General features: G+C 38.1%; 1 protein-coding gene across 2 annotated transcripts in view; it reads right to left on the bottom strand.

Annotated features, from left to right (window-relative positions):
• Positions 1–13,718, bottom strand: part of LOC147615998 (uncharacterized) — a 53,415-nt gene extending 39,697 nt beyond the window's left edge. The window contains exons 1-4 of one of the 2 annotated variants that reach the window (XM_086778622.1): positions 13,564–13,718; positions 13,218–13,421; positions 12,870–13,113; positions 11,025–11,834 (exon numbers count right to left, since the gene is read on the bottom strand). In XM_086778622.1, coding sequence (XP_086634748.1) covers positions 11,251–11,834; positions 12,870–13,113; positions 13,218–13,421; positions 13,564–13,680 — 1,149 coding nt within the window. In that variant the 5' untranslated portion in view covers positions 13,681–13,718 and the 3' untranslated portion in view covers positions 11,025–11,250. Of the gene's footprint in view, positions 1–11,024; positions 11,835–12,869; positions 13,114–13,217; positions 13,422–13,563 lie in introns of those variants that run through there. The other variant, XM_086778623.1, reaches the window with a different exon arrangement.
• Between the last annotated feature and the right edge of the window lie 490 nt (positions 13,719–14,208).

The raw sequence follows: 14,208 nt of genomic DNA, 5'->3' as shown, positions 1-14,208 counted from the left end.
TATCTTTAAGAGAAAGAGTGCAAGTTTTTCTTGGCTTTGATGCTAACTCCATTCCGTGCTTGTGTAGTTGGGTGGCATCGTTAGCAAAGCCCGAGAATAGCCCAAGGTATCCTTCATACCATTGGGAGAATAAGGTTCGCCGATTGAGGCAAGAGATTATGATGCTGTCTAGTTCTAAGGGCCTAGGTTAGTGCGGTGAGTAAGCCCACCCTAGTGCATAGACATCTCTCTAAGGGGTAGGAGGATCGAGCGATAGAGCTTAAGAGGGCGACATGCCGGATTGAATCCTCACCAAGCAGCACAGCCGACGATAAGATGGTCCGGTAGGGTTTTGCCCAGCATGTAGAGGCTGGAAGGCCGAATTCTAGATCATCCGGTAGTATAAAGGAAAAGAATAAGAGAGCCAGTTTGGCTTGTATGGGATTGATTCATGTATAAAAGTTTTTTATAAATCTTGTCTTTGGCATTATTGTACTATGGCAAAGGGTTGTTTTAACAAACCTTGTGAAAAGGGCGTTAATTAAGGAACAAGCTTATTAATGTCAAACAGTGTGGTAGAATTAATTAGAAAACAAAATTGACGCGTGAGTAGGGTGAAAAGTGGGAGAATGGAATGCCCTGATGGCACCATCCTTCGGACGGGTGGACCCGATTAGTCGGGTAGCTTTCCAACAGATTAAGTGAAAGCCCTACGTTAGATAAATAGGTTTTCGTGCAGTTTATTCTAGAAGACTAGGCCAGCGGCGGCGGCTGTGCCTTGCATGGATGGGAAAAAAAGTGTTGTCTCTAGGAATCAAGACTAGTAGTTGCCCAAATTATGATCAATTACCCTATGGGTGATTTGCTTTTTAGAAGATCATGCTCCCCCTGTGAGATAGGACTAGGTCTTACCTATGAATCGTATCCTTGAATCTCTGCATGGTCAAGGTGTCGATGAATAGGAAATTTTCTCCAAATTAAGACTTACTGGACTATCTTAAGTGTTTACCCTATTTTGGAAGGGGGGCACAACAACACAAAGCAACTATAGACACTCTTGATAGACGCGTAAAATAGTAGGCGTGTCTATAGGCGTTGCTTGAATAGAGAAATTACGCGTCTAACAGCGCATCTAATAGCGTGTGTATTTGCACGTGTATTGACACATCTATTAGGGTGTCTACACTAAGAATCTAACACTGCGTCTAACAGTGCATCTATTTACGCGTGTATTACTGCGTCTATTTACGCGTGTATTAGGGTGTCTATTAGTGCATCTACACTGAGAATTAGATGCGTATTTAGACGCAAAATAGAGAGTACAAAAAGTGAGATTTTGGTGTAGGCTGGTAAATGTACATCACTGCTTTTCAAAAATTACCCATGATTACCAAAGCACATATTTTAACAAAAACATCAATGCTTTTTTGCAAACCCACATATACAAAAAATAAGTGAGGTGAGGAGAATGAGACAATATATAAAATAGTTTAGCCAATATCAATGATGGGCTACGGTTCAATCTCATCCTCAATGAGATCAACCCTTGCCAAACTATCTACTTCAAAATCCAAAGAAGTGTCTAGATCTACAAATACATTCAACCCACTACTACTTGTGCTACTCATGTGCTCATCGAAATCAGCATCACCAATGGCAGGCTCGTCCTCACGGGTAATGGCCTCAATATCTGTATCTCCTATTGCATGATCATCCTCCTCTCTCGTATCACGGTCATCATCACCTCCATGGCCATGTTCGTAAATGTACTATACATCACTTTGGAACGTGGCATAATAGGTATGACATGCCATCTCCTATTGCATGATCATCCTCCTCTCTCGTATCACGGTCATCATCACCTCCATGGCCATGATCATCCTCCATATGCTCCATGTTCGTAAATGTACTATACATCACTTTGGAACGTGGCATAATAGGTATGACATGCCACCATCTGTTATTATCGACCATTGGTTGATAGACAACCTAATAAAAACACAAATACAATCATGTTATTTTCCTTGCATCGAAGGTATCAAATATAAAAGTGAGTACTTTTATATGTGTGTACAGTACCTGTTCACATTGTTACGATTGTACTAGTGTGAGATCCCTGTTTCCACCGCGTAACGGATGTGGGGTGCTAGCAGCAGAAGTAGCACATCTTGCACGGGGCAGGGGTCCCACGTTCGGGGCCTCACCCACGGATATCCGGACAAGAGACTAATTCGTCAGTGTACCCAAAACCGAACCCGGAAAAACTTCCTTTACCCGAAAAGCACGGGCGATTCCACCAGGATAACTCTTTACTCTAACGTAGTCAAGACCATTGCTGATCAAACTGATCCGACTACACCTATAAAGGTGTAGTCGGTCAAGTCAAGGAACAAACTTGCACTTGGATCATTGGGATGATCAACGCTTTTTTCCCCATCAAGAGGCACAGCCGTTCCTATCCATAGAACAATTACTATCCAGGATTTACTTCATCTAACAGAAAATGAGTCTCGATTTACGGATCCATCAGTCCAGCCTAACCCCATCCAGTCCCATGGGTTAGCCAACCTCCCAACCACTGTAGTGATGGGATCCAATTAGGAATTTAGATAGGTTTTGTCCCGGGTACCAAGGAAAAGAGTCCCAAGGCCCCCTAGTCGGAAGTTCATGCAAACATAAAACTAGTCACACCACTTGCACACCCAATATGAAATTATCTTTTTCTCAGCATCAACTAACTTTAAAACAATCCTTTAATAAAACCATTATGTCACTGATGACAATCCTCAAAGTCTCTGGTTGAATCCTTATTTCTAGTCATATAATCATCGGTGTACTTATGGCATCATTGGCAACCAGAACGCTCACCACCTGTTCACTCATCAGGGGCCTTTTCAATAGTTCCTAGCTCATAAATACTGACAATATTTTCACATATAAAAATCAAGATGGAATTCTTGTTGAAGATCAGCAAGATCAACCAACAGATCCATATAAGAGAGCCATGGACTCATCCGTTTGAGGACCAGCAAGGTCAATCAACCAGATCCATGCCCGGTTTCAGAAAACAACTCTTACTCCTTGTTCCAAATTTCTTCCATGATGCACGTGTGGGTATCTTCGGCAACCCAGAGCCCGAGCACCATATGGTTAGCACCCTCTAGGATCCTTCGCAGGTGACCTAGCGCTTCACTCATAGGCTACTTCCTTCGTCCCTAATCCACCGTACCGGAAGCTTACCATTTAAATCGAACCGAGGCTGGTCAAGACCTCAGCCGACCTTGCTACGCGAGACGTCATCCAGCAGTTTTGCAACTTTATCAAGTAGGTCTCCATGACCTTAATCCATAAGACGGTCAAAATGCTTCCCCAACATTCTTGACATAAAACAGTCATTTACAAACAGGTCACAAAATACAGTTTCTATATCGACTCTCGTCTTTCCACATTATCCCTCCTCAGTCCACAACCGTTTTCCATTCATATGTGTACTCATTCTCATCCATTCACTCATATCGACGACAACACATTATTTCACATACACATTCACATTTATTATTCTACATTCACCTCCACATTCGTACATCCACATCATACCTCCAATCCCACATCCACATATATACATCCACATCTGCATTCACACGTCTACATCTACATGCATACATCCACATCTCCATGCATACATCCACATCCACATTCTCATTCACATCCATCCATACATCTACATCTACATGCATACATCCACATCTCCTTGTATACATCCACATCCACATCCACATCCACATTCTCATTCACATCCATACTTCTACATCTACATGCATACATCCACATCTCCATGTATACACCCACATCCACATTCTCATTCACATCCATACTTCTACATCTACATGCATACATCCACATCTCCATGCATACATCCACATCCACATTCTCATTCACATCCATACTTCTACATCTACATGCATACATCCACATCTCCATGTATACATCCACATCCACATTCTCATTCACATTCACATCCATACATCTACATCCACATCCACATCCACATTCTCATTCACATCCATACATCTACATCCACATGCATATATCCACATCTCCATGTATACATCCACATTCACATTCTCATTCACATCCATACTTCTATATCTACATGCATACATCCACGTCTCCATGTATGCATCCACATCCACATTCTCTTTCACATCCATACATCTACATCTACATGCATACATCCACATCCACATTCTCATTCACATCCATACATCTACATCTACATGTATACATCCACATCTCCATGTATACATCCACATCCACATTCTCATTCACATCCATACTTCTATATCTACATGCATACATCCACATCTCCATGTATACATCCTTTTTCACATTCATACATCCACACTCCCATTTCCACATCCACACATCCACATACATACATCCATTTTCACATTCCCATTCATATAGCCCCATACGCCTTCACATCTATTCTTTTACATCACATCCATTCTCGCCCTATCACAACCCATATACATCTTATCTCATCACATACACTTCTTATCTCATCCCATACACATCTTATCACATCTTAACTCATCTTATCACATCCTAACTCATCTCATATGCATCTTATCATATCTTATCACATCCCATACACCTCTTATCACATCCTAACTCATCTTATCACATCCTAACTCATCCCATAAGTGTCTTATCACATCTCATCACATCTCTTATCACATCCTATCCCTTTCCATATCTATTTATAGAATACAAGGGAATTCTTATATTGATATAAGATTTCTTTACGCATCTAATTATGCATAAATTCCATTTAAGGAGACTAACACTTTCGAGATAAAAATCAATCTTTTATGCATCTTCCTATGCATAAATTCATTTTAAATGAGAATGACACTTTGAATTCAAATTCAATCTTTTATGCATCTTCCTATGCATAAATTCACTTTAGATGAGAATGACACTTTTGAATTAAAATCAATCTTTTATGCATCTTCTTATGCATAAATTCAATTTAGATGAGAATGACACTTATGAATTAAAATCAATCTTTTATATATCTTCTTATGCATAAATTCAATTTAGACGAGAATGACACTTTTGAATTAAAATCAATCTTTTATGCATCTTCTTATGCATAAAATTCAAATGTGATAAAAGTAATACTTTTATAATAAAATAATTATTTTTTTCTATAATATTTTTATTATAAAAAAATAATTTATTTATTTATTCACCTCTATGCATGAAATTCAATATGATAAAAGTAACATTTTTATAATAAAATAATCATTTTTTTCTTTACAATTTTATAATAAAATAAATATTTTTTTTCATACCTCTGTGCATGAAATTCAATATGCTAAAAGTAACACTTTTATAATAACATATTTATCTTTTATGCATATCTCTATGCATGAAATTTAATTTACTTGTCTAATAAGTATTTTAGAAGGACTTGATAAAGCTATAATATCACATGATAAGTATAAGAGTTCTAATTCATTCTTTTGGTATTTAAGCTTAGAGCGTTCTTATGTTATTTAATCTTTAAGCATTCTTGTGTTAGAGAATTCTTATTTTGTTACCTCTTTTGCTTTATAGCCCTTGCACTAATCCTCTCTTTTGGCTTCACAAAAAAGAGGTAAGATCTCTTTTTCTTTTAATTTCTTATGCAAATTTTTCTTTTATTACACCCTTGGGTGTTGGGCTTAGATTTAGCTTAGCTTTACCTCTTTGCATAGACTCCTTCAATTGCATAGAGCTTTATGCATAAGGTTCTATATGAAGAAGCTTTATACACAAGGCTCTATGCATAGAGGTTCTATGCGTAGGGCTTTATGCGTAGACTTCTATGCATAAGGCTCTATGCGTAAGTCTCTATGAGTAGGATTTATGCATAAGTCTCTATGCATAGAGATTTATACATAAGGCTCTATGCATAAGTCTCTATGCATAGAGATTTATACATAAGGATCTATGCATAGGCATTTATGTATACGATTCTATGCGTAGAGATTATGTATAAGGTTATATGCATTGGATATTATGCATAAGGCTCTATGCACACTCTCTATGGATAGAGATATATGCATAAGGCTCTATGTGTACGAATTTATCTATAGGGCTCTACATGTAGGGCTCTATGCGTAGGCTTCTATGCATAGAGCTTTATGCATAAGGCCTTTCTGAACAACTATTTATGAATGCTTTACGCTTCAAACAATTGACTCTTATGCATGTATTTGAGTTTGGTTGTATGTATAGGTAATTTTGATCAACTCATCATTGCATGACCTAGATGTTACAAATTGTCCCCTCAATATCATCAACAAATGATATGGGTAGCAAGCTTGGACACAATTCACTCAAACACATGTATGGTTTAACAAAAAACTTTCACATACACACAAAGTTTACCCTTCATGCATTTTTTAAGTTTCATCATGTAATCTTATATGAAATCCAACTTACCATCCGGGTGGTTGACTCCATGGGATTAGTCTACTCCTTTGATAGGTGCAAGTCCGAGTGGTGCAGGTTCACATACACACAAAGTTTACCCTTCATGCATTTTTTAAGTTTCATCATGTAATCTTATATGAAATCCAACTTACCATCCGGGTGGTTGACTCCATATACCCCATATGGCCAGTCGTCTCCATGGGATTAGTCTACTCCTTTGATAGGTGCAAGTCCGAGTGGTGCAGGTTCGCCGACTCGTGCAGGCCCATCACGTTATGGTTGTGATGAGCCTACCCAACCAATGTCGACTAGACCCATGCCCTCTCCCTCACGCCCATCTTCACCACCATGACAACAACGTAGTAGGGAGTGTGGGGGGGTAGTAGTAGACATGCTAGGTAGAGGGGAAGCAAGCTACCTTTACTTTGGCAAAAGTAGCACTAGGTCTCTCGAGTCATCTCCCCAGCATGGGGGACTCTTAATCCGATCATTTTGAGCCATCCCCAAGCAGACCCATCCCACCATAATCCCTGCACCATACCGTATAATGTGGATGTCAATGGTGCCCTCATGATGGATGCACGAGCGAAGCAAGTAATGAACTACATACATGTACTTACTAGCTTGGAGTTCACAAACTCCTTTAAAAAGTGGAAAGAACATGATTAGATCTCACAGTAATATGTCAATTTTTGGTGTGCTCAAGACAGAGTTCGCCATTTCACATGTGCGTATTTGCTTCTTAGGGTAGTGGATGAAGAGAAGGATAAAACTTTTTCTCTCTAATAGGAGAGCAAACATCAAGAGAGCGGCAAAGAACAATTTGGAAAAGCCCAACGTTTTCTCATAGAAGGAGTGGAGGCATGCGCGAAGCTTCATGAGAAAGCACCCATGTGCTTTTCAACAACAAGCGACGATAAGTTCTTGTCGAGTATAAAAGCAAGGAGCTTCACACTTTATCTTAGAAGGAAAGTCATGTGAATCTCTTTTAAGTTTATGTTTGTATCAAAAACCTGTCACTATGTTTTAATTAAAAAAAGAGCTCGAGCAGACTAGGGAATCCTCTACGTACTCCCAGTCTACCCTAGTTTTTTTTCCATGCAGTTCTATCACTGCTAAGCACAACGATCCCATTAAAATAGAATTTTTTTAGCAATGAATTGGGCTCAACATCTCCCTATCATTCTAGTTATAAAAGCGTTGCTATTTTTTGTTGTTACACCATTGTGGTGTGTATGGCTATGCATGGTATCCAATGCTCATATATATATACTTTAAATAAGGATTTTAATTCAATTCCCTGTCCTCTACCCAACCCTTTCCTTGTGGTAGCATATGACCCATTGAAGACAAGTAATATGGAGAAGTCTTCTTAAGAGTATTGACAAAGAAAAGCCAAAAACACCTTCTATAAATAAAGGTAAAGGGCGACTGGAACTCACTACTACTATGTGGGAGAAATTTGATAACCTCTAAAGGAATAAATTTTCACATAAAAAGACAGCCAAGCTATATGTTATTTTTAAAGTCACGTGGTTATAAATATTTATATTTGTGAACAATATCTATTTACCATGCTGCAACTAGAAATGTAGATGACTAATGTACCTAATTCTCAACTATGGAGATGCATTTGTAGCTACAATGTAAGGGTGGAAATTTGTGTCTAAAAGAATATTCTATAATCATCAAGACGAGGATGATTTGGGTAAAATTCCCCCAAGCATAAGTAGAAATCAAAGGAACAACATGCATGGCAATGATCTATAAGTCAACCTTCTTGAGGACAAAGCTAATGTCGAAGCTTATGTTGTTCATCATGGTAGAGAGCCACAAGAAAGGCCACGACCAGGGTTCTCTTCAAGTAACGAAATAAAAATTTGGTGTAAGTCTTGTAATTCATACCGTCATGGAGGTCCCAATGTCCACCCTTTCACCTTCTATAGGCACCAAAGACTCACAAATAGATATTGAAGTCTAATATTCAACTTGGTGTTGTCTCCTCAAAGTCAAAGATGAATCTCAAAGTAACTTCTTTATAGTGTAAGATGCTCCGAATAAGATGGAAATCTTATACCATCGCATTTCAATGAAGAAAATCATGAGTCCTTTAATATATTCTTATAATCTAGAAATGTGTGATGGCCTAAAAGTATTTCATTGGTAGACAAAATAATAGAGCTTCAGAATTTGTGGGATGAGCACTAAGTTTCCATAGGGTTTCCATCAGGTTAGAAGATAAGATGCTTTATTTATAATTTTGAGATATGGGAGGTTTAAGAGTGCGTGAAGAAATTTAAAAAAGGAGCCTTAGTAGGATATTAGTCCAATTGCCACCAAAATTGATTGGTGAGACCGTCATGGCATTAAAGTTTGAGTGTTTTGGGATCAAGTGAATTCTATGTTCAAGGGCCTTTGAATGGCTGATACACATCCCTATAGCTACTGGTGGTTTCTTCCAATCATGATCATAGAAAATCCTACATAAAATTTCCTTCAAGTTACACCTCAATGGCATTACAACATTCTTGGAATGGTGAAATTGGAGAATACAACTTAGCATGTTAATAATGTCGGCTCTACCAATCATAAGGTTCAAAAAAATATGCAAGTTATACCACAAATTAACTAAATATTTTTGTTTTTAGTTATCATTTACTTAAGTATCTAATTAAAATCATAGAATTTATAAATAGGGAGAACCTTTTCTCACTATTTCCTCATTATTTCATTGGGATGGTTTCTAAGCATCTGGTACAACATAGAAAGATTATAATGTTGTGGAAATAATGTTTCTAAATTCTCAAAAGACTCCTCAATAGATGCGTAATTACCAGTAGTATTATTCATTCTATGGAGCTATAATAAGATCATCAAAAGTTTTGGTGATGTTTTTGATGCATTCTTCAGACCATTAATGTTGAAGAATCAAGGGAATGCAAAATCTGAGGTATGAAATTGATGATTTCAAGTGATCATCCGACACAATGCAAAATAAGACTTTTTAAAAATTGAGGTTAATCATTTTGTTGAAGAGACAAAGCTCAAGCCAAAAGATTGAAACCACTATTGGAAGCTAAGAGATCTTGTACACAAAATGAAAGAGATGCAATTTGGATAGAAGCTGGGCTTTTAGGTGAGTTTATACTTTGGAGACTGTATAATCTCTATGGATTCAAGTTGTCACTTGATTTATTATATGATGTAATGCATATACTATCTTTGAATCTATTTAAGAAGTATATTCGATATCTTTTTTAAAAGGTTCCCCTTCCATGAAAAAGGAAATAGATAAAGTAGTGAATGTAGTCAAGAAGCAATGCTTGCTTCAATCTGCCATGGTCATTGGCTAAAATCTTTCAACACATATTATGAGAGCTTCAAAGCTAAAGAGAACCAAAATTTTATACAATGGTTTCTGCCCTATATCTTACGAGTTGTGGAACACATTCCCAAAAAATGGAAGGTTTGGGTCCTTTATTGATTGTTGTAGAACACATAGCTTTTATAACTTTACTCAAGATCATGGATGGTGTTAAAGCATCAAAGTTGTTAGAACTCTATTATAATCTTGAAGAGTGAGAAAGGTGAAAATTTTGGGGGTGAATTCATCACCCTTAAAGCACATTTCAGAGTGACTGACCTTGAATAAATTTAAGCTCTCTAATATATTACAATGGAAAAATATGTATTGCATTATTTACTTACTTTTACCTTTGATTTAATAAATGCAGGTAGTGGTGAACTTTTAGATGATATTTTGAGGCACGAATTGCATGGTCTCTATTGGTGCTATATGTTTGAGTGTAAAGTTTCAACATATGTTAATATCAAAACAAATAATCTGTGTTTTTATGTTAGATGTCCTTTTACCTGAGCATTTCATGTCATTCAAGGTCATAAGGATGGGATTCTACCTCATGAAAGATTGATAAGAAAGCTACATTGCTCCCTTATTCTTCCTAGTGGAGACATGGCCGTTGATTGCACTTGTCATGTTTGCTCCTCTTGGCATGATAATGGGACTTTGGTTTTAAGATCAGCCTTGACAGCTAAATACTTATGGGGTGACTTTTTGAAGAATGGTCAAGGTGCTCCATGTGTTAATAACTTGATTGAAAAAGGCATTACAATATACAAAAAGAGAAACACATATAAAGAACAAAGTATGGTAGAAATTTCATATGCAAGGCAATTTGGCAATTACATGATGAGAGCTTTGAACTTATACAAGAAGTTCTAGCCTATAACAAAGTTCTGTATAAAGGAGAATATTCACTATTGGGAATGATGTGTTTGAGAAGGTAGATGGCATTGATGTAGCTATTGAAAGTGTTGAACATTGGATGTTAACAATTTGAGTTCGTGCTAAGACTAGTGCTAATCACATATTAACCATATGCTTAAGGAGGCTCATAATAATCAAGATAAGCCATGATGCTACATTCTTTGAAGAAACCTCATCTACAAACTCAATATGACTTCTCAATGTAAACTACATGAGCAATAAACCTAATCTACAAACTCTTATAGCTTGTATAATGTATTGCATGTGGCTCTTAAAATAAACAAAGCATTTATTCATATATGAGAATATAAAATTATGATTTTTTACTACAACCTCATATGTGGATAAGGGTATGGGAATTTGAAAGGTTGCCTAGATATCCACAAAAAAGGTGCAAAATCTTATTCTAATTATAGATCCAGAACTTTAGAGATACATGTTTTTGGTTCTCACAAAACATGTGGGGAGACCACGAATTTCTACTTGCAATGTTTGTGTTATTGGACTGTGTTGCTTGCCCAAATGGCAACCCCCGTGTCAAGCAGGTACAGAACAAGATTTCCATCATCTTGGACGGCAAGGTAGGTGTCGGACCAACATCCAGGGCCACTAGAACATTGTGTGGGTGTAAACCATAGATTGTTCCCATTCCCATCATACACAGCAAAAGTTCCATCTAGGTTAAGGCGAGCAAAACAGTTAGATCCTTTGAGATAACAAGCATCACCACAAGCCCAAAGAGGCGTTTTTGTTGTTCCATCATCACTATAGAGTACTAGATTGCAATCTGCTTGCATGATTAAAAAGTACCGCTCACTAGGGGAATATATGAGGTCAGGGAAATCGGAACCTCCAGATACCAATACGTTGATGTCATAATTGGATGTGAAGAGGGCATAGTTATAGGGTGGGCAATCTTGAATGCTTGAATCACTTACAAGTGTGGAAGAGTTGGATGTTTTATTGTTTAAACCGTGGAGAGGAAACTTGTGCTGACTCCTAGAAGGAGGACGGACATTGGAGTATACTTTATTCATAGTTGTGTTGGAGGTCTTATTAAAACTTTCAAGATGAGATACACCTGAAAATCAACATTAATTGGTTATTAATGGATTTTTTTCAAAGGAAATACACACGTATCTTAGTACCTCAACAAGGGGGTACCACCTTTCAAAGTGTTGAGAACACATTTTGGACATGTTTTTTTTTCCTGAATTGTGCAGATGTTGTGAAGATATGACCACCAAAAAGGGAGATACTTTTAAAAAATTTCCACATGTATATATTCCTAATCACTCTGCTTGAAAACTATCTTGAAAGCTTCCAAGAACTCATAAAAACTATTCAAATCAAGAAATTGATTCTAATATGAGCTTGTTTTGTTGGATGCTAGAAGGTAGGGCAACACTTTTGAGTGAATTAGATTTTAAGAGTAGATATCAAAGATTCGTATTAGAGACCAAATGGGTCCCCCCAAAGTTGTTTTTTGGAAAGCATTAATTAATTAATGCTAAGCTTGCAACAAAACCTTAGATACTTAGCGAGCCGTAGCATACTTCGGGAACCTTGCAAAAATTAATTAATGCTAAGCTTGCAACACCACCTTAGATACCTAGGCTTCGTGTTTCTTGATTCGCCTTCTCGATTGTTTGTGAGCGGGTATAAAAACAGCAAGCCGCGTACATATCAAGTCAAGTTAAACAATGTGAAATAAAATTTGGGACCCGTATTGAAGAGGTGATAGGTAATTGTAGTACGAAGATGACAAGGAGCATCAAAGTGGGAGGAGGAGGAGTGGTACACAGACAAGTAAGAGGTAGGAGGAGAAGGAAGAGGAATTGGAGGTGGACAAAGAGATCGGACCTTAAAAACCTAAGGTTTCAATTAATTAATTACACCCGTTACGCCTGATTAATTAGTTGAAAGGGTAGGCATATCATTTTGTGCTATTGCTAATTAGGAGGAGAGGAATTGGAGGTGGACAAAGAGATTGGACCTTAAAAACCTAAGGTTTCAATTAATTAATTACACCCGTTAGGCCTGATTAATTAGTTGAAAGGGGGCATATCATTTTGTGCTATTGCTAATAAGGAGAAGAGGATTCTTTTCTTGGTACCTGTGATAACAGAGAGTTCGTCATGGCGATGTGGGTTATCGTCAGAAGGCCCTCCCGTATCGTCTGTGTTGGGAGTTGATGCTCCATCATCAGCTTGACCGATCCTCTCTACCCAATAGTAGAATTGAGCAGAGAGTCCTTCCTCAAGCAGGTTTTGATCACCAGCCCCCTCTACAACTACCCCAAAACCGAATCCTTGTGCAATTTGATTTCGTACAACACCAAGCATGTTGTTGACGAATGCCTGAATTGTAAGTTCAAACTTGCTCAATTAATGCCTGAATTAAGTTCATACTGAATCGTTATTGTGGAAATAAATATAAGTAGTAGTCTGATTAGAGCTCTTACCTGCACGAGATCGTAGCCTACGATTTCGCCCACGCCTTGACCGAAGCATGTGCCCGTGTTGTAGAGGATGAAACGAGTGTGCAAGCGCAGCCCCGCGGAAATATCAGATATGGTGGCGCTGATGGGGCCGGGCGGGTAGTAGTCGTCGCTGTTGATGCCAGCAGTCGCCGTATTCACTATATCGTCTATGGCATCCTGTTGAGCCTGCAACACACATAACAGATCAGACTTCGATTCTATAATATCACTTCAATGCGCGTAGCTGCATTAAGAGATATTAATCGAAATATAATATGATGAGCTGCTTTTTGCATTTAACAGAAAATATTCCAGATCGCAGCATTGCCTGAGGGTCGCTTAGGTCGCCCTGCCTGCCTTGCTTAGCGGTTAATGCATGCGCATGCAAGTCAAGAAGAAGCGTTGCAAGCAGCAAGACGACTAGTGGAGAACCACGCGTGGCCATGATACTAATTGCTATAAAGGTTTGATCATTCAAGGTCAGCCTTTTAGCTATAAATACAGAAAGCACGTACCACAGAACCAACCACTAGAGTTCAGGATGAACCTTCGTGCGGCCGCTAGAATCCAGAATCCAGGATGAACCTTAGTGCGGCCGAGGACGGAGTTTGCAACAGCAGTTACAGCACATGCCTGGTTGACCCCCCAGCAAATTTGATCCACATACTGAGGGAGAAGACAAAAGCATGCATGATACCCGTCAAAAACAACGAAATGTTACTTTTTTTAAAGGGCGTTACGTTTCATCCGTAATCTATAATATAAAACCTCCTTCCCTCAAATCCTTATCCTCAGCTAAAGACCCTTTCCCTTTTTATTTTGGCCTCCCTTCCCAATCATTGATATTGAGTCCATTTTTTCTTAGGTTAGCATTGGTCAAGGTACTCCCTTGGCTCCTCTTTCTTTTTCCTTACCTAAAGATACTACATTTGCTAGGCATTAACACTAGTTTGGTACCAAAACAAGACACTTG

This window comes from Cibotium barometz, chromosome 39 (assembly GCF_041138505.1).
Source record: "Cibotium barometz isolate CiBa-2024 chromosome 39, ASM4113850v1, whole genome shotgun sequence".
NCBI lineage: Eukaryota > Viridiplantae > Streptophyta > Polypodiopsida > Cyatheales > Cibotiaceae > Cibotium > Cibotium barometz.
Note: the sequence above shows the minus strand (reverse complement) of the source record. Positions and strands in the feature narration are given on the sequence as shown.